Raw genomic sequence first — 21303 nt, 5'->3', positions numbered from 1 at the left:
TCTGAAAGACTCAAGTGTAGTAATCATATGGATTGGATTAAACAGGAACCTACAGCCAAATTCTTTCTTGGCTTTAAATCCCCTGGCACTGAGGACACAACAACTGGCTTGTGCCTCACCTTACTATAACTTACACTTTGTGTATCAAGGCAATATAATCCATTAACAGTTTTGAAATACACCCATAGAGTAGGAAGTGCAGGAATACAAGACATCACCACCACCAGAGTCCTTCATACCTTGCCAGGAGAGTGGAGTGCAATGGGCTGGGCTGCCCCAACCAGCACCTTGTAGGATCAGGGGCAGCGCTTGGTGAATCCTTGGTTAGACACAAATAAAGAACCTTCCCCACTCCAAGCAGTGATTTCAGTTAATCAGAGCTGTGTAAGGCCTCCAGAGAAACAACCATTCACAAGTACAATAAATTGGCCAGAAGTGGGTTTAATGCAGCCCTTGCCTGCAGTGCAGTACAAAGCGTGCAGGCTCTCTTGTATAAACCGTAATAGAAAAATGACAGCAGACCATAGAGGATATTCACCTGTAGAAACCATACGAACACCAGGAGAACACTAGTGGAACATACACAAAGTTTACAACAGCAATGTTCGTCAGACAGTAAAAACGAGTATCCAAAGCTTTTGTAGAAACCCATTTGATATCAAAAGTCTCAATGTCAGCAGCAGCATTAAACTGAACCCAACTCATGTCATCAGCGGAGCCATTGTGACACTTCCCAGTAAATCAAAGAGTGAGGAATTGGTGTGAAACAACACGGCTGAGAGTGGCACATCCAGAGCTGCTGCACATCTGAAAACCTCATACAGAAAAATAACACTATTTTAAGCAGCATGAAAGCATCACCACCTTGCGGGCTGGTCTCTGAAATGTAAACTTAGGGTTTATCTCACAAGGTTTACATTCCAAATGGGAGCTAGAAAAGGAAAAAGTAACCCTTGTAGGGAAGAGAGAAAAGCAACACAGGCAGATGGATCCCACTGCCCTGTGCAAAGCCGAGCCTGAGCGAGGAGAACCGCAGACCCACACCTGCCATTCAGATCAGGTCCAAATAAAATACATGGCACAAGTGCTCCAAGTGACAGCCACTCACCTGCACAGGGTCCCAAAACCGCCACAGACAGCTGAAAAGTGGCACTATTTTAGCTGATATATTCAGGAGGAAGAGGAAGGACTCAGAGGAAGATGGAAGAACAAGAATAAAGCTGCGTGACAGTGGGTATGATCTGGGAGTTCATCACTAGGAAAGGAAATAAAGCATTTAGCGGGAACAGCACCAGCAGTGCTCTTGCAGAGCTCCAACAGACTGGTGCCTATAATGAACCCCACTCCACAGGGAAACGCTGTAACTGGTGGCTTCAGAATGAGTTTGTAAGTTTCTGTAACAGACCCCAACCTGACAGAACTGGAAAGAGCTCAGAATCAAGCTATTTTCAAGTACTATGGATCAACAATTGGTATCACACAAGTCACCGACCAAAGACTGTGACCCTTTGAGTTACTTAATTGTGGCTTACTAAGGTCAGCAGCACCTCCTTCATCTGCTAATGGAACACTCCTGTGATGGAGCCAGCTCTGCAAACAGTGAATGTGCTCTGCTGGCACAAGGACTGCGTGGAGGCAGCAGGTCCCTGAACCCACCTCAGCACACTGTCCTTTAGTTCTGACTTTGGGGAAGAAACAGTAAATTCTTTTTAACACGCCCCCCCCCCCCAACACTTACATTCATATCATGTTACAGACTTTATGCAGCAGGTTTGGTAACTACCACTAGGTTGTGCTTTCAGTCCATATCAGCACACGGAGCTAACAACTACAGCTAGTCTATAGAGTCTGCTGGTTTGCTCCAGGAAGTAAACCAGTCATCCCTGCAGTGCTGCTGGGAAGCTTCCTGGTTCTCATAGCTACCCGCACTAGGTACAGCCCACTAAAACGACACAGGACGGCTTCCTCTGTAACAAATATAACCATATTCTACTCCAAAACCACCCTGTACCAACCCAGCAAGAGACAACAGCAGCTCAGTGCAGCTTATGGACCTCCTCATTCCCTGGACAGGACTCGCTGGCCAAGGAGGGGACTTGCCCACCCAATACTATCCATAGAAACATCAATGTGATGTTTTCTGCTTATTTAAGAGTTCAGTGTACCTGAATGTACATGGGCGCGAAGGGGGAGGGCAGGAGGTGGTCACTGGGGGTTGATCACTTGAGAACGTTATTCTGGAGTACAGGGATGGGATGGTAACAGCACAGCAAAACCCAGTGAGAGCGTTTGTTCCTCACTCAGACACATCCATGCAGAAGAGCTGCTCACAGCAAGTCCTCACACAAAGGATACAAAATGGGTTTGTAAAACACTGCAATACAACCCAAACAGGCCACAGGCAAGGCAGAACAGTCTGCACTTGGCCTGAACTCCAACTCCAATGTGTATTCATTCATTACCTGCAGCGGTGACTACAGACAGCCTGAGGAATTCCTGTTTTCCAGTGCATTTACCAGGCATAACTAACTGAACTTTACACATCCTGCATTTATCACATGCTTTGTATGCGGCTTGCTTTCAGAAGCTAAGGAAACAAAAAAGTCCATTTAAAAAGTAAATGGCAGCCCAGCTTTAAAAGCACGGGTAGCAGGGGGTGTGAGTAAAACTGCTGCCTGTACACTGCCCACATCCCTGTTAACAGCCTCTTCAAAGGTTAGGAACACCAACTGCAAGAGGCACAGGCCACCTGCATTGTGTCTGTGGCATCAGCAGGTTTCCCACATGTTCTTCTGCCTCATTTTTACACCACTTTTGCATTTGTTTCCTGGTTCATTCTGGAGCTTTCAAACCCTGATGTGTGACTGTTGATGTGAAGCAGTTCTGAAGCTCTCAAACTGTTCATTGTTTCTACATGGACCAAGTGAGACAGAGCTGCTCTTAAGGAAAGGGGAAAATCATCCATAACTAATTGCAAATAACCTTCCTAAGTCACTTGGAAACCTTTAAAGCTGTTTCTAACTCTGAGCAGGAGAGCTGTGTTATCACAAAGACATCTGTTTCAATAATGAGACAAAAACGGATCCTCTACTACCTCCCGAGCAGTGCTGCAGCCAGCAGGCAGGGATGCTGCCCGCACATCTTGTAGGCAGCTCTTGTGCTGCTGCTGCTGCCTGGCACAGACAGCACTGGAACAGTGACATGGCTGTGACCAGAACCAAATCCAGCCAGGGCACAAGAATCTGCTCAGAGAATCCACATGGCTTCAGACACAGCTCCTACTCCTACCTTAAAACCACACTTCAGCTGCCAGAATGAAACAAGAGGTCACCAGATCATCTTCCTGTTTCTGTGTAAAAGGAATTGTGAGTTTTAAAAGGCACAAATGGCACCTCTGTGGGTGCTAAATTCCTACACATTTCCTATTGTGTTTAGCTGCCATCCTCCTCTCAACAGCCCCCTCCAGAACATGTTTTGCTAGCAATGAGGTGATTAATTCTACTGCATCTTTCATCAAACACAGCTTAGGGTCCTCCAAGAGATTTACTTTAGAAATGCAGGTTTAAGCTGACAGGAAAAGCAGTTTCAGCACTCAACAGCCATTTGACAGAAACACCCATCAGATGTGGTTAGAGGGGCTGAAACAGGAACATCCAGATTGCTCCCTGTGGCTCTGAGAAGCCAGCATCACCTACACTCAGCCTGGGTGAGCCTGTCCTGAACTGATGTACTGAGGTCGCTGCCTGTCCTATACCCAGCTACAGAGGCTGATGTGCAAAATACCTGTGGTGCAGGGCATGGTTTACACCGGGTAGTTAAACATCCACTCCTACGGACAGAACACCTGCAAGATTCTCCTGCCTCATAAACACATTTCCCCCAGTAGCAGTAGCAAACAGGAAAAGGGCTCGGTCCCTTTGTCACCAGACACTTCTCAGGTAATTTCCCCTGACATTCACAACTGCTGCTGCAGTCACTGTCAACACAATGAGCTGATAAACAAACACAAAACCGGGATAGAAAATGGGAACAAATGATCCTAAAGGCAGTCTACTGATACTTTAAGCATGCACCTAATTCACAGGAGTAATGGAGCTGCCAGCTCTGAATCATGCAGATAAAAACACTCAGGTGTAGAAAAAAGGTGGGTAATCCTGCAGCAAATCCTCAGTGCCAGCCCACAGACCAAACCCAGTGGCACATCCCTGACTGCAAATGGAGCCAAAGGAAGAAAAAACCCAACTGCCTCAGTGCTGAAAACCCTTCAAGCCACCAACCAGCCCATGTACGTAGGGAGAAGTTTGAAAATGTTCAATGTAACCATTGGCTCTTCAGCATTACGGGACTAAAACCACCCTCGTGGGGCGCAAACTCCAAACTCTGCTGCTGGGGCGAAGCTCTCAGTGCGTTCCTAACTCACACGTTTAGAATTTACACCTTCCCCTGACCCCACAAACACACAAATGTCCATCAAACACTGGTCCAGGGATGAGCTGGTATTGCAACCCTAGGAATTAACACGAACTCTACTGTCCACAGTTCGCTTTTGCATTTTAGGTGCCTGCAAGTAGGACTGGGCGTAAAGGACGCTAGAACTCAAACTCTAAGACAATTACACCCTCCTACGGCCACAATATTCTTGACTCTCAATTCTGGCAATGTGTTCTATTTTCATGCACAGCTGCACATGTATAATGCATGTTCAGCACTTTGTCTTTCAACACCCTTAGATCCAACTGTCAATTTCATGCCAAATTTCAGTGGGTCTGTCTCTCACGGAGTTGAACTGACTCAGAACTTTAAACGTGTCAGCAAATGCCACTTGTCAGAGCAGGCTGGAGAATCAGTCTCACAACAAACACCATCCCCAAGAATATTATGGCTTCAAAGAACCTCAAGAACTCGAGTCCCTGATGTCTGCAAAACGAAAAGGCCTTTGAACTGTGCTCAGGTCAGTATTTGTACACCTACTGTGAATAAAAAATATATCGTATTTATAAAATAAAGAGCAGGCCAAAGCTGATTGGCCACAATCACTCTATAAAACTGTTCTGTTCACTCCGTAACTTAAAACTTAGAAAGCCTTGAGACATCTGGATGGCAGGATTCCTGGAGAAGCACTCTGGAATGCAGATTCCAATCAGACGATGCTCCATGATGTTTTCTCATCCTGAAGATCCACTTGTTTTCTGCCCCTCACAACTGAAGTCCCAGCCAAGAGAAGGGATGCTGACTCCTGAGAGGGAAGCTGGAATATACATAAAGAAAACATGCAGCTGTAAGCGCTGATCCGATGGGCACTGGAAGATGTCTCATCTATACTGGGACCTTTCCATGCCATGGGGAATGACAGGGAAACTGCTGGGGTTTCAGTCCCTCCACAGAATGGCACCATTCAATCCCCACTACCTACATTAAAAATACTTTGGGTTTTTCTCTCAGTGGAAGAAAATGGAATCACATCTACAATGTGCAAGAAGCCTATTAGGAAAAATCTGGGGTTGCCCTATTGGTGTGCAGAGCTGGGCAGTGGAGTACAGCACACTGCCACACAGTGCAGTTATTCAACAGCCCAGGAAGGAGAGGGGAAGGTTCCCTGACTGTTCCACCTCCTGTGAGTGGAGCAGCAGAGGAAACTCCCGGAACCTCCACTGGGACTGAAACTTCCAGTCACACTGCACCAGGAAAACACTTCCTGGAGAGTGAGGGGGACACAGCCTGTGGCTCACTGCCCAGCACGTGTGCAGGGCATCACCCTGCTGTTAGGAAAGCCAGGACAGATTACAGAGCAGTGAACACTCTGGTAGCAGCATCTTTCCCAAACTGTGTCATCTGTTCCTGTACCAAAGCTTCTCCTCGGCGAATAAATAAATAAATAAATTATAAGAGTAGCGTTACAAGTTACTGCCATTTATTCCTAACTGTTGGCTGTTCACAGCTTCGGTTTCTTTCAAGACTGTATCTGCAACTTCCCACACTCTTCATGAATCACTGAACAGATTTCCAAGTGGCAAGAGTCGTTCCTGCCATGCTTACCAGAGCAGCTGCCAGGTTTGCATCCTCCCCTGCAAACAGAGCTGCTGGCTCTTGTGTTCACTGTGTCAACAGCCAGCACAGGCCTCCAGGAGAGACACTGTTTTCTTTCAGGTTCTCTTAGACAACGTATTTCTGGGACAAGAAGCAGAAATACTGGTGCAGCAACACCATACTCAGGGGAGCAGCCTTCAGCACGCTCACAGTGGTTCTGCCAGTGCATTGTCTGGTATGCTGCAGTTAAGAGTCAAACCCTGCCGAGCACCGCCTGCCCATTCCCTGCAGAGCAGCTGTTTAAAGGTGATGAAGAAAGGAATACTGACCTTCCTGGACAAGCTTTATACCGCTGCATGTTCAAACTGCTATGTCTCCCTTTCTATGGCAAGGGAGGAAGCTTCACCAGAATCTATAGAACAGAAATCAAAGTAGAGGTAAGTAAGTCTGTTTCCTCACTGAGAACATATTTTCCACCAAGCGTGGGAGTGTGTTTTTAAGCATTATTCCAAATAAAGACAACTGTTCGTCAGAGCCTGAAGAGCAGTTGGTAAACCGAGATTACTCCATTACTGGCTTTACCTATTCATAACTGCATCACAAGCTTTAAAGCCACAAAGACAAGATCCTTCTGTTTTAATGGAACATTTCAGACCTTAAACAGGATGAGCATTAACAAATCTGAAAAATATCCAAATTACCACGAATGTGGAAGCAAATGTTTCCAGTCTCTGGCTAAGAAATGGAACAAAAACCTCCCCACAATATTTTGCTCCTTACGTGAAACAGTAAAAGCACAGAGAAATATAACAGTAGAGTCATTAAACTAAGCCTGGCTCCACCTAACAAAAACCATCAGTGAATGGACATACATAGAAAGGTGTTTTTCTAACAGGACATATGCCCCATGGCACAAAAGGTGTGTTTTACATTTCAGAAGCTGATCAAACCTAATGTACAAACATGCTGGTTCACCTGGAACTGCTCACAGCACAGTAATTCTTCTATGGAAGGAAGGAGGGGTCATTTTTAGTCAGTGTTTCTCGGTCAAGTTGGAGCTGATTAAGCCAGCACAAGTTTTTGATTAGCTCTTTTAATACATGCATTTGTCACTGCAGGTCGAGATATAACCAACTTCCTTCACTGGTAACCTTACCATGAGGCTCTTCATCCATTCCATCATCTTCCCACTGCTCTTCATTTGCTAGGAGAGGATTCTGAGCTTCACACAAAGCTCTCATGGGGAAAAAATGCCCATCGCCCTGGCTGCATGCAAAAGGCAGAGGAAGACACCGTGAAAAGCAGCCAGGGGCTCTGAGGGATGACAATGTCTACACATCGCATCTGCAAGTCAGTGTCTTCTGCCACCTCTATTTCCCATGTTTACTTAAAATTAAGTTTTGACCAGTACTGGGTTTCTGTTTTGTGGCAGCTCAGATACCAAGGTTTACTGGTGAGGAGTTGTGGCCCTCAATTCCTTCAGCCTCTCTGGAGAATAAAAGTTCAAACCCGTAGCCTGGAATTAAGTTTTAGCAGAACTTAAATGTGCCCAACTCGATCCAGTCATTCGGACACAGGAAAAAAAAAAAACACAGGGAAAGAAGTAGCGAGGGGGGAACTAGGGAAAGCATTTATGTGGAAGGCGCATTTTAAGGTATAAATTCTAAGGTATAAATCTTACCAATTTATACCACAGACTCTTGAGGGCAGAAACTGCACTCTGTGTTTGAATGACACCCAATAGAAAATGGCCCCAATCGATAGAAAACGGCCCCAATCTTAGTTAGATGTTACTGAAAGACAAAAGAGCCACTTCCCTCTGGCTTAAACTGTATGCTCTGCCAAGCAGAAACGTGTATCCGGGTATCAAACAAGAGTCTGAGAGCATGTTCAAATTCACATCACATGTAACAAAGTTCAACCCCAGCTGTTGGAGCTTGACGTGTGCCCACTGCATTCCCTCACCCAGCAGCACAGAGAGAGGAACTCTGAACAAAGTGACGGGCCTTTTTCCTCTGATGCTTTAAGCGTTCCTCCTGTGATAACTATGCACACTATAACGTGCCTCTGAAAGTACTCGAGCGCTGCCTCTCATGAACAGAAAGGATTTTGTGCCGATCCTTTCCCTTTAACTATACTTAAAAGTGGAAAACAGGCAGCAGTGAACATTTAGAACTCAGCACTGACTTGATTATTGCTTACCTAGAGGCAATCGGTAGCAACCAGAGCTTCTTTTCTTCTCCAAACACTTGCTGAAGGTTCTTTACAAAGCCAAGATTGAACCCATTTTTATCTGGGCCATTTTGAAACACAGGAGCTGAGAAAGCCTCTGCACACAGACACAGTATCGGTGAAAACAGTGAAACTCAGTGGCAAACACTGTGAAACAGGATTGTGTGTGCTGTAGCCATGTACAAACAACATGGTCCAACAGGTTATGAACCAGCATGACAAAGATACAAAGTTTGACAATAACACTTCTTCATTTTGCAAGTCTAGGAGGACTTTCACACTGAAGGGAGGAGTTTGGTCTTGCAACTGAACCACATGGAACAGCCAAACCAACCCCCAGTGTGTTTAATCCAGGGAGCAGAGGTAAAAATGAGCTCCAGTCACCTCACAGCAAATGCAGTTGTACAAATGCAAAACCTTGGTATAATTAGACTTTTACATTTAAGGCTGTCATTTCCCTAAGGAAGCCTTTATCACACCGACTATAAACCACCTCATTTAAGTGACAAATTTCTGTAGCACTGTGCCAAGTTCTCAAATCTTCCTCCCCTCAAAACCAATGGGCCTTCTGGTGTGCCTTACTTCAGAAAGTAAGACCCAAGAGCCTTACCTAGAGTGGATCTGTTTCTACTAACGAGCCAGCAGTGGTAGCCAAACAGAAACATAAGGCTTACGAAGAACATGACCGCCACAAAGAGAAGGAAAAGGACGTGAAATTTGGAACGTCCATTAGTCAGTTCACCCTGGAAAGAGAAACAACACAAGTGATAGGAACAAATAAAAGCTGGAGAGTCCTAGTTCCTAGAGAGAAAGAGATCCTCTAAAAGTCCCGGTTGGAGTTCTCAAACTTGTATGCACAAATGTCACACCTTACAGAGGAAAGCCAGAAGAGACAAAGAAACGATCTGGCTCATTTCCCCTCCGGTAGCCAAAGCAGCGGGGGTTTTGAGTGACTACCCAGTAAAACAACAGACTGTTAATAAGCTAATGCACAGCAAAGTTACTTATGCACAGTCACACATAGTTAGCAGCAGAAAGGACGCAGAAAACTACAGACCAAAGGCCACACTCTTACTGGGGCTGTCTGTTGGCATTGCTTGTGTATGAACACTAATGGATAACTGAATGAGAAGTGTACTTCATTTCAGTCGACTTTTAAATTGAGAAAGGAGTCATATAGGGATTAGGAAATGAACAGGGTGTTTTGATATTATTCAGGGAATATGCACAGATCAGTGCCAGGATGTTCTGCTTGGATACCAAAGACTCCGAGATCCATCCATGCAAATACAAGAAGAGGAAAAGGATGTCACTTCTTGGCTAGAGCTAACTCTAAAACCGGAAAGTCCTGAAGTCTATTTGCTTCTCACTTTGTGCATTTCACACATACAACGGGAGTTAAACTCAAAAAAGGGCCCACGAAAATGCCTTAGAGAAGAAATAACCTCCACAGACTGACACCAAAAAGGCAGCAAGAAAGACTAAACCCCACAGGATACAAAAAGTAACCGAAGTTTGTGACTTACTGTCCAGTACTTAAGGAAATACTTGAAGACTGTGGCAGCAATATACAAGCAATACAACAAAGAGTAGGCTAAGAAGAGTAGAAAGAATTTGTAGTTAGAAAATCCAATGCAGTTATTCACCCTAGAGAAGAAAAGCAAAGTTACAATCAGGATGCGCACAGCACACACGTGTAACACAATGAGGACTGCAACTTGGGGCAGGGAGAGAGGTATTTAAGCCTCCTATTCACACAACACAATTTCGCCAATGAAGAGCTCCCCTTAGTGGTCAGTGTGAAACAGAGCTGAAGTCCCTGCTTTCCACTTGCAGACTTCTTGCTGTGCCAGGAAAAAAGCAGGGTTTGTGTTTTGGGATTGTTCTGAAGTTGGCACCACCGGTAAATCTGTCACAGAGACAGCTCCAGTTACTCACGGCTGTTTCTTGTCTGCAAAGTCAATCAGATCTGGGGGTTTCTGTGTTACTTTATTCATGTGCAAAAAACTCAGGAGTCAGATTCCCCACTGCTGGTTTGCTCACATACAGAGCAGCCAACCCCACGTTTGATTTCTGCTTCTCCATACACAGGACAACTCCCCCAGAAACAACGGAATGCAGGAAGCAGTAGTAGGTGTTTGTCTCAAAACCCAGATTTGAAAGACCCCCTACAATTCCGGATGATCAGGGAGGTTCGGGGGGGACTGGTTTGTGCTGCTTCTGATTTCTGAAATCTTCCTTTTCAAAGAAAGGTTTAAGAAATCTAGCGCCAGGGATCCTCCCAAGGTATAAAGCTTAATTCACCCGTGCACCGTTCTATACACACTGTCTCCGAACACACATGGGTGCAGGCAGCAAACAGTATTGCTGAAAGCAACCACCAACTGCATGCTGAAACCATTACAGACCCAAAGTCAAAAGCTATACTGAAGTCCCTTTAACATGGGAATAACAGTCAAAGAGCGGATTAGCAGCTGGGTTTTAAATTCTGTCAACATAACAGTGTTTGTACACACATGGAACAACCATGAATGATTTGGCTTTCAAAACATCAAACACTTTCAGGCTATTTCAGAGTGTAGCTATTTTCTAACTTGCCCAACATCAAGAGGTGCATGGTCTAAAGTGAAAGAGGCACAAAGACACTATTCTCTGGAAGAAATACATTAAAACAGCCTCTCTTTTCGGCAAACTACAAGCCAGTATCCAGGACATACCATGGGCAGTGATGATCCATTTTTAGCACACATCTGCAAAGGGATAAAAAAGAAAAATTGAAGGTTTTTGTGTGGTATTTAAGTGCCAACTGCAGATCAACAGCAAAAGCCTCAAGTTCTTGAGATTCCTACATGACACAAGCTCAGACGATGCAGTCTCTGGGCATTTTTTAAGGTAGGTATCATTTTAAGATGGGCTATTTATTACTTTTTCAAGATCAACAAATGTCCTTGGTACTCTGCAAGATAATACAACATGAAAATGATTTCTGCTGTGTAAGGCCTATAATCTTCAGAAAACACCACAGGTAAAGGTCTGGAATATTAAAACTAATTAAATATATATTTAAAAAAGTCAGATCATACTTTATTTTAACCTGCCCAGGTTAATCTGTTGATTTTCACTTGCTGGCATTGCTTTTTAGCAATTTAACTCTGATGCACTCGCAAGGTGTGGGAACTGCAAACACTTCAGGGCCACAGACAGAAATGTCGTTGCTAGTGCTGTCACACATTGTCATTGCTCTGCACACTGCAGCTGGCCCACAGGTACAAGGGTACTTGTATGCGTAGAGGCCCAGCCCGTTCAAACAACTTAGTGTTCACTATTCACTTCAGTGACAAACCACCCAGTAACTCACATGGCACAAACAGTACAGTGGTGACAACGATCAGGCTTTATCAGCTGGCACCGATCACAGAACCGAATACCTGAAATTAGAAATGTATTAATACCAAGTAACAAAGCTGTTCTTTTCCCACATTAGTTAATATTCCCCTCATTTCCTAACGATTCATATTCTTTCCTCTATCATTTCAAAAGATCAGTGCATTTGCAGCTGATTTGTGCTGCCAGGTTGCAATCAGAGAAGCAAAGCTCATAATTCTTCTGGAGGCCTGCAAATGTGAAGAACAATCCTCACTGCAAAGCATACAACAGCTTCAAAGTGATAAAGCAGAACTGTACACTTCTCTCTGGCTTCCACATGTGCTAAGACTTTACTACATTCCATTTGGATAATTGCCTGTACAGCAGTTCTTTACTTCAAAATTCTTTGGCTTGGCAACAGAAATAAACAGGGCAGTGCCTCCAATAGGAACACAGGTTTCTGTTAAGCTTTGAAAGGAGCACAGTGTGCATTTAATCACTAAATAGGACCCAGAAATCTGCCCACAGAATTCTGTCCTGCAGTCCTTACCTGGACTTCACTGCAAGTAAAAACAACTGCCAATTTAGTCATTGTACTACTAAAGGCAGACAACACACGTAGGTGTTTGAATGGTAAATACAAAGGGGAACATATTGCTTCTCAGACGCAGCACTTGGTGCTCCACTGCAGATGAACAGAAGCATTCAGGGCTTTTTTGTTTTCGCAAACATAAAACCTGAGAGAAAAGGCTTTACAATTATTCACACAAGAGTTACTCAGTACATGCAGTGGTGTTAGGAGCACCCTGTGTGTCAGCACTGTCAACTGCACTGCAGCACAGGCCACTGCAGCATGTGTGATCAGAGAACAGAGCCACTGCTCCGCTCACCTCCGCTCCCTGTCCTCGTGTACACCGGCAGCTTCCTTGCAATTTCAGCCAGAATCTGCCTCTGCACCTCCGGCCTTTCTTCATTTTCGTAACGCTCTTGGTCAGCATAGGACATGTGGTACTGGCAGAAGGAATGAGAGGAGCAGTTACCCATGGGGTCGCAGACAGCGTGTTTCAAACTCACGCAGATTTGGCAACATTTTCCCTCCCACTCCTTCTAATGAGATTAATGTGAAAAGGTTTTTAAGAAGATGAAGAGACAGTAAGTGCTGGACAGCCAGAATACAATGTGATGCATGAGTAAGAAACAGGAAAGGGAAATTAAGCATCACAAAACGACATACTAGGAGTGCTACTACTGCTGCCTTAGATTAGTATTTCTCATGAAGAACACTACTAACCATGACAAGGTCACTTCAGGCACTTCCTTTGTGAGCAAGAACCTGTCTCCAGCCATAATTCTGTATTTCCAAAACTGGGATTAGTTGGTTTTTATAAATTTACATTCTTGGAATGTACTTGGAAGGCAAGTACATCTGGAGTGCCACACAAACACCAGCTCCACTGCTCCAACACAGTGTTTTATTAGTGTTTCAGAGGGAGGTAAAGCTAAATGCAAAAAAATCCACCAATCTGAACATGAAAAAGTAACTATTCAGTAGAAAAAGAGCTGAAACAAATGTCTGCATGTGCTCAAACCACTAAATCACACCCTTGTCCTAAAAGAAGCCAGCTACGTTAGAAAACAATAGCAAACCCTTCACTGAACTATTAATCATTTAACACTCTGAACACCATGAAGAGTGACAACCAAACTGAAGGTTCTTACTCAGGAGCTGCAGTAAGGCCAGCTGAGGGAAGGTGCTCAGGATTTGGCTTGCAACTTGGTAAATGCTTAGAGATCAATGACTATAAATATGTAAGTAAGTTAATCATCATCAATCCTGTTATTCTCCACATGGAAACTCCTACCAGCTCCTGCAAGACCTGGAAAGGCAGCTTTAGAAGCCAGCACTGTCCCTGATTTAAACCATGCTCTTTGGGACATTACAGGATTCTCAGAACAATAAGTTACTCAGTTTTCACGGACAACTCCAGGTCATTTTCCATCTCTTTAGGAAATCCAACCAGTTGTTCAGATCAACTAGAACAACTGCTTCATTCTGCAAGGAATGAAAAGTGCTTGGGCTCTTACCTTTTTACCTGGCTGCACCGGGAGAGTAAAAATAGACTTCCAGTATGTCCACACAAAGAGCACAAAGAGAATATGGAATATTATAAGATAGGCCACTAAAAAGAAACAAAAACAAAACAAACAACAAACAAAACAGAAACAGAACAATGATTTCTTAAGCAAAAATTTCATTCATGATGGGCATCATTCCAATCTTTCATAACAATGACCAAAAAATATAGAAGTTCTACAGCACTGACCAGTATTAGAACAGAGCTAAACCTTGTGGTGATGGGGCCAGTGGCATTTCAGAGCTCTGCGGCTGCAGTTAGGGGTCACCTATCTCACAAGCCTCCCCCTTCTTCACCTGATCTGATTCCATGGGTAAGAATACAGCTGTAAGAGACTTCACTGGGAAAGACAGGATTCCTGCCTCTCCCCATATCCCAGGCACAAGCAAAGCATTCTGGCTTCTGCTGCCATCATACAGGTTAATACTGCAATACTCCAGCATCTCTAAATTTGGGGTTCAGTTGCTACTAAATGCACCTACAAGCACAGTAGTATATTATTAGGGTACTGTCCACCCGTGCAGTGCATTCTTCACTATTTGAGAGCTGAGAAATGCTCAGGACAGCTTTACATCCCCAGAAAAATAATCACATCTCTTCTTAAACATCTTTTAGATTTACCACAGTTGATACCATAAAACAAATCAGGAAAACATCCCTCGAATTGAGCCAAACGGGTCTTGTGATTACTGAGGAAGAACTGTAATCCACCAGACACAAGATTATCACATGAAATCCAGCGTGCATCAGAGTCATCTCATTTCAAAGCGCAAACTTTACTTTAAAGCCTTTGGCCATAAGCAGGCATACTGAGGTTTAGAAAGGCAAAGGACAGCAAACCTACAGCTACACAGACCATGTCATTAATCTCTCTTTAATACTCAACTCACTAAGACATTATCAAACAGTTTTATTCAAACACACCATTTAATTGCAATAACAACACAGTTCTTCCCACATTTCATTTAAGTTTCAAATTCTAGAAATTAAGATTAAAGTAACTACTACCAGTGGAGAGAGAAGTCTAAAATCCAAGCAACTTCTCAGGCAGGAGTGCCTGTGTGAAAACGTAACTGGTAAAAAGGCCAAACACAGCCTTGAGACCTTCTAGAGAGATGGACGATGATCTGATACGCCTCAAGAAATGCAATGGGTTGTGTGAACGATTTGCAATTCAATGGTAGTTCATTAGTGTGCTCTCAGGTTTGAGATGCTTTCCCTATACCATATGGAGGTGGAGCTCAGTCATTTCTAAATCAATATGTAAGGAGATAAATCTTGCAAAAGGTTTAATTTTGTTGATAAAGCAACACAGCAGCATGTTTGAGGAAGCTGACCTGGAGATGCGCTGATAGATTAGGCAGCTAATAACTTCCTTCTGCTGAGCAATCATTAATAGCATGCTTCCTACAGTTCCTCTGTAACAGTTTCAACTATTAGGGCAGCTCTATAGTGGAAAGAGAATTTACTTGATGCAGCAATGTGGCATTGCTGGCGGTGCATGGGTGTACACAGACATACAGAGCTTTTCCTGAAAAACGGATCAGGGCCTTTTCGAGTTCTTCTCTTATACCGAGACTAAACTGGGGCATTTCAAATACACCCCAGAAGTTACAGCATGTCTAACAGCGCATGCTGTGTGCTTCATGAGTGTGAAATTACAGGAAGGAAACACTGAAAGGGTATGTAAGTATAAAAAAAAATGACAGAAAGTGCTTTTGCTATTTTACCTGGAACATTTGTGAATCTTTTCACACAAGCACTGAATGTCAGCAGTAAACTGAATGCACGTACCTTTTTCTACTGGGTTGCTCAGAGTCACTGTAAGAGAAAAGAAACACGTGTAAACAGAGCAAAGAGGATTCCCAGAAAAGTCTGTGACAAATAAATAACATTTCTATCTGAAATACAGCCATTTTGGGGAAAAAAACCCTTCAAATTCAACAGACAAAAAGCCCGAAGTTTAGCATCAAATCAAAAGCATCTGTTACAATTCCTCTGCCCATGCAAACGACACCCACAAGATGTTCCATAACTGCTGCTTATGATGTATTTTCCCTTGTTACAAAATAGATTTTCTTATATTTGTACACTGGAAATAAGACAAAGACAATCCACTGTGGCACCATTACCAGGGCTCCTCTAGCAATTGTCTCTGTGCATGTACTTACAAGCACATACTTGTAGCCTGACCCTCCACAGCAGCAGTGCCTTGATGCACTTCTGCATCAGCGTAAATTACAAATGCTCTTAGTCAGCAATAAAGGATACACTCTAATGACTACACTCTAATGACTCCATTATTTTTTACACTTCCTACTAATGGAGTTTTTACAACCCCTCCCAACTTTACCGTAATCATAGGAACAGTCCCTACTAACAGAACCACTTAGAGCAACCCCAAAGGATACATTGCTCAGTGTTTGCTGCTACTGATTATTTTAAAAGCCATCATCCAAGTTTAACTGACAAGAAAAAGCCATCTTGAACTGAAAATGGAGCAGTTTTGTGGTTTCTTGACAGAATACTGCTTGGAACACAAAGACTGTTCTCAGGATGGGAGCCCCTTATATCAAGCCTTGAATCTAATGGTTGTAACCAAACCAGAGGCAGAGTAATCTGACAAAAATAAGACTTAGAAGATGTGTGAGACTGCACACAGCAGTGGTGACCCCGCCAGCAGCTCTGTTAGGCTGCACAGCCTTTCACTTCCAGTGTACAGCCAGTGCCTTGGAAGAGACTTTACTCTTCAAGACTCTATCACCTTACTTGAACAACAAACTTGGAAAATGTAAATCAGAGCAGGACCCAAGTGGCCCCGCTCTTGCTAATGGAACTAGCTTTTCTTTTAACCCTGCTAACCATTCTGCTCTGTGAGCTCTATGATACACAACAATGCATGCGGAAAGAGAGACCAAGCATTTGCCATGTCTCTGCGTGTTCGATTTCAGATGACACTGCTTGGTCTCCTCCTGAAGTACGTCACCCTTGCAGCATGGCCTTTCCAAGGATTTTACATGACAAAAGAGCAAACCCCTAAACAGAGAGTATACAAAATGTTTTACTGCAGGACTCTGGGACATGGTTCTCACTGTGGCAGCAACCACCAACCAGACATGAAATCACAGCCTCCTCTGGAGTGTCGCTTGCTGTCGCTCAAAGTTTAAAACCCACTATCGTGAGCTACCTCCAGGACTTCACCTCCACCGTACTCTCAGTGCTCACCAGGCTGCACAACTGAAGACGTAAATCAAGAACCCAAACACAATCTATTTACACCCTTGCAACAGGAATATACAATGAACTGGCAAAACACAATGGAAACCTATAACAAAGGAAGCCAACACATGAGGAAGCCTTCCTATGCTGGAAATGTGAAAGAGAGAGAATGTCCTCAGAGATGGTTTTCAAGTAACTGCATATGCCAAGAGTTACTGTTCAAGCCCTAAAATAACGTTGTCATTTCACTTCTGTGCAGAAAACCTCCTCCAGACTCAAAGAAAATGCAAGAGAGAGAAAGATGGGGCAAAGAAACAGACGGGTGTGGGCAAGGGAGTGATTCTGAGCTGTGATTCCAGGCGGGGAGATGAGCTTCTGCCAGCTCAAGCAGCACTTACAGAACAACGCAGGCCCAAACCACACACTCAGCTGAGTCTTTTCTGATAACTACACTGAGACTTGGAGTTAGCAGCTGTTAAATGTTACTGCACTTGCGCAGCACTGCAAACAGAGCACAAAAGACTAGCAGCAGCTCAGGAAAATACCCTCTTTTTCTGTCACATATTCTGATTGACAGCTACATGCACCTTGGAGTTACCATTCCATGTGAATTACCCAAGTTCATGGAGATGAGACCTCAAGTCCGAAGTCAAGCCAGGAAACAAATGCGAGCTGCAGCACAACCCTGCTGCAGCTCTGGCACTGGGGAGCATGGGAGGGGTGTGGGTGGTGCCCACAGGTGCAACTAGTGAGGGCCACTGAGGCTACTGAAGGCTAACTAATGCGGATTAGCCCCATGTGTGAGGTGGACAGCCCTGGGGCCAACAGCCACTGAACTCAGCACCATCTACCCGGGAAATGGGCAAGGAAAAGGGATTTTAAGTTGAGACTAAAGCCTAGATGATGATTAAGTCCCTTTCAACCCAAGCCATTCTGTGATCCCATAACACAGCTCACAACCTCAGAGATGGAATAAAATGTCATGAAGTACTTGGGAGGTTTGCCTAGCTGCCAATTAAAACAGATCAAAGAAGACGCATTGCATTTTAGTGCCCATTAAGGAACAACAGGTCTCACTGCACTGGCAACCCTAACAAAAGTGATTTAAACTTGCTGCGCAGCACCAGAGACCAGCTCTTTCCATAGAAACCCCTCAAACTGTCTGGAGAACTCTGTCTTCCTTTCTCTGGCTGACCCTGTCCTGAGGAGGAAGAGCACCACGCTCCTCCTCACCACTGCAAAAGTCCAAGCTACCAGCTTTCCTCTCCACCTCCACCAGACCTTGCAACCCTTTCTTCTAGTAACAGGTTTCTGCACACACATTAAGCCAGAATACCACAAACACAAGAAAGTTTGTACTTACTATATAGTTACATTGTTCAACTATGCAATTACTAGCCTGTACCAAAATCTTTTCCAAAGTTCAGTGGCTTTTTTTATGCTGCTGTACGAGGTTCTTTGACTCGTGACTGTGATTTAACATCACCTCTTCATTTCCTTTTCAGAACACGACAAAGTGACTTCAGCTCTGGGAATACACTGATTTTCGTTACTGATTAAACCAAAAATCACATCCCGTGGCAGCACCAGGGACGTTCACTGTGGTATAAGCCTCTCAGCCTCCACAAACGTCACTTCCCCCGGCTGACATGAGAACACACAATACATGGACTCATGACTAAGGAACCCCCAGACCTGTCCAGCCCTGCCAGGATACAAACCCTCTGGAAAGCCAAGGCAGCACACTATAGAAACCCCACTAAGCAATCCCACAATGGCCTTGACCTGTACCAGCGTGTCCTCCCACCCACCCCATCACCTCATTGCCACCCAACCAGGGTCACCTATAACAGAATCCCAGCCTGGTTTGGGTTGGAAGGGACCTTAAAGCTCAGCCGGTTCCAGCCCCCCCGCTACAGGCAGGGGCACTTTTCACCAAACCAGACTGCTCCAAGCCCCGTCCAACCCGGCCTCGGTCTATCTTAGCACGGAAACTGCTCCCACCTCCGGACACTCGCCCTTACCACAGGTCAGGGGCAGCGGGGCCCCGTCGTGCTCCGGACCCGCTTCAGCACCGTCCGGCCCCGGGGCAGGACAGGGCCCCGCTGCCCCCGGCCCCGTCCCGGCCTCACGCACCCCCCCGTCCCGCCGAGCGCTCACCCAGGCACAGCTCGCAGACATAGGCGTAATAGGACCAGAGCACGACGAGGGCGATGATGAGGACGGGCAGCCAGGCGAAGGCGCGCTGGCAGCACCGCAGCCCCCGCGACACAGCCATCTTCCACCACACCGGGGCCGCATCGGCCATCGGCTCCTCGGGCTGAGCGGGGAGGGGGACGCTCGGCGCTCGGTTGAGAAGTCTGGAGGCCAGCGGTGGCGCTGGATTGGGCGCGTCGCGGCGCTTCGGCGCCCCCTGGCGGGGCGGGGCAGTGCCTCCCGGTTCGTCCCAGTTCGAGTTGACGTGCCGGTGCTCGGTGTTCTGTGGCGCACCGCGATAAGGTGCTCCCGTCCCAGCTGGACATCCACCAGCCTTTCCTTCCACAGTAGCATCCCTGTGGTGTTTCACGTGCGTGATGGACCCTGATGTCCTTCCTCTGCCTTCCGACTGATGAATCTTCGATCATCATCATCGAATCCCAGGTTGGAGGGACCTCAAGGATCATCTGGTGCGACCTTTCTAGGCAGAGCATGATCTCTGTCCCTGCTCATGGGCAGGGGGTTTGGAACTAGATGATCTTAAAGTCCTTTCCAACCCAAACCACTCTACGGTTCTATGATCTAGACTAAATGTCCCAACAGCATGTCTCTCTACAACTACCTGAAAGGAAGATGGAGCAAGGAGGTGGCTGGTCTCTTCTCCTAAGTAACAAGTGATAGGACAAGAGGAAACAGCCTCAAGCTGCACCAGAGGAGGTTTAGATTGGATATTAGGACAAATTTCTTCACCAAGAGAAAGATCTGGCACTGGAACAGGCTGCCCAGGGCAGTGGTGGAATCACCACCCCTGGAAGTGTTCATACACTGTAGATGCCATGGGTTAGTGGTGGCCTTGGCAGTGCTGAGGGAATGGTTGGACTTGATGGTCTTAAAGGTCTTTTCCAACCCGGCTGATTCTGTGATTCTGTGTCCAGCTGAATCTTAAAAGTGTCCAATGTTGGGGAACCCACCAATATCCTGGGGAGATTATTCCAATGGATAATTGTTCTCATTGTGGACAATTCTCTGTGTCCAGTCAGAATCTCCCCAGGAGTAACTTTCACCCATCACCCCTCATCTTTTCCATGTGAATCCTGTGAAAAGAAAGTCTCCATCTTTGCATCCACACTTTAAAACCTGAAACATGGGGATAAGGTCTTCCCTGAACCTTCTTTTCTTACGGCTGAACAAGCCCAGCTCTATCTCAGCCTTTCCTCACATAGCAGCCTTCTCAGTCCTTGGATCATCTCTGTGGCCCTTCTCTGCACCCTCTCCAGTGTCTTCGCATCTTTTTTGCACAGTGGGGACCAAAACTAAACACAGTATTCCAGGTGTGGCCAGAGAAGGATCGAGTGGGATGATGATTTCTTTATCTCTGCTGGTGATGTCCTTGATGTTCCCCAGCAACCTGTTGGCTTTCTTTGCTGCAGCAGCACACTGCTCTGTCCTATTGAGCTTGTGTCCACCAGGACCCCAGGTCCCCTTCCACAGAGCTGCTCCCAGCCGGGCAGATGCCAGCCTGTGCTGTACTATTAGATTTATGTTTGCAGGACCTGACACTTAATACACTTTGTACCAAAAGCTCTTTTTATCAGTAATCATCCAATTTTGCACCTTGCTCTGTAAAGCTTATCTTGCTTCTCCTGTAGGATGATTCCGTCCTTCTGTTCTGATACTACCAGCTTCGTGTTGCTCTCAAAGTACCTGAGCACAAACGTGGCTTACTAGTGATGCACATGGGAAGACCAGACTCAAGACAATCTGTGAAAGGAAAGGAGCATCCTGTCCAACAACCCAGTAACATAGCAGTTCATGGAAAAAAGGAAGAAAAAAGACCATGCCACCCGCCCAGGCTGCTCCACAGTTCCCTTGGAATTCCTGTAGGAATCCCCCTCATTTCCACATTCAGTAATGTGTTTTGAGTTAAGGCTTCAGTTAATTAAATCCACTACATTGCCTCTGTTAAGGAAATTAGTTTTCTCATCAAGAGAGTGTCTTATCTAACAGATTGCACTTGTGATAAAGCCCTACTGTAATTCACCACTCTCAGTCACCCCTTTGTTCATCAGGTTTTTTCCCCTCAGAAACCTTCCCTCGTTGGTCTCAAACTTGCAGGCTGTGCTGCCTC

General features: G+C 45.3%; 1 protein-coding gene across 2 annotated transcripts; it reads right to left on the bottom strand.

Moving 5' to 3' along the window:
• Positions 1 to 421: 421 nt before the first annotated feature.
• ZDHHC15 (zinc finger DHHC-type palmitoyltransferase 15) lies at positions 422 to 19318 on the bottom strand. Of its 2 annotated transcripts, XR_010614957.1 has the most exons (13): positions 19140 to 19318; positions 15555 to 15581; positions 13711 to 13805; positions 12516 to 12636; positions 11618 to 11687; positions 10977 to 11009; positions 9786 to 9906; positions 8870 to 9002; positions 8230 to 8356; positions 7184 to 7293; positions 6357 to 6439; positions 6037 to 6168; positions 422 to 5248 (listed from the first exon to the last, which is right to left on the bottom strand). XR_010614957.1 is itself a non-coding variant. In XM_065689896.1 (12 exons), exons 1-11 carry the CDS (start codon positions 19285 to 19287, stop codon positions 6396 to 6398), a joined length of 1029 nt encoding a protein of 342 aa, XP_065545968.1. In that variant the 5' UTR covers positions 19288 to 19318; the 3' UTR covers positions 422 to 5248; positions 6357 to 6395. The 2 variants fall into 2 exon arrangements, 1 of the variants encoding a protein (XP_065545968.1); XM_065689896.1 differs by lacking the exon at positions 6037 to 6168.
• Positions 19319 to 21303: the final 1985 nt, after the last annotated feature.

Source organism: Lathamus discolor, chromosome 9, assembly GCF_037157495.1.
Source record: "Lathamus discolor isolate bLatDis1 chromosome 9, bLatDis1.hap1, whole genome shotgun sequence".
Classification (NCBI taxonomy): domain Eukaryota; kingdom Metazoa; phylum Chordata; class Aves; order Psittaciformes; family Psittacidae; genus Lathamus; species Lathamus discolor.
The sequence above is the reverse complement of the archived record's forward strand: the minus strand, read 5'-3'. Positions and strand labels throughout refer to the sequence as shown.

Excerpts from the sequence above, each read along its gene's own strand:
- ZDHHC15 (XM_065689896.1), bottom strand. The coding sequence starts at position 19,287 with ATGGCCGATGCGGCCCCGGTGTGGTGGAAGATGGCTGTGTCGCGGGGG. Across the intron at positions 15,582-19,139 it reads TGTCTGCGAGCTGTGCCTGG|TGACTCTGAGCAACCCAGTA; the intron begins GTGAGCGCTCGG and ends TTTCTCTTACAG. Across the intron at positions 13,806-15,554 it reads GAGCAACCCAGTAGAAAAAG|TGGCCTATCTTATAATATTC; the intron begins GTACGTGCATTC and ends GTTTCTTTTTAG.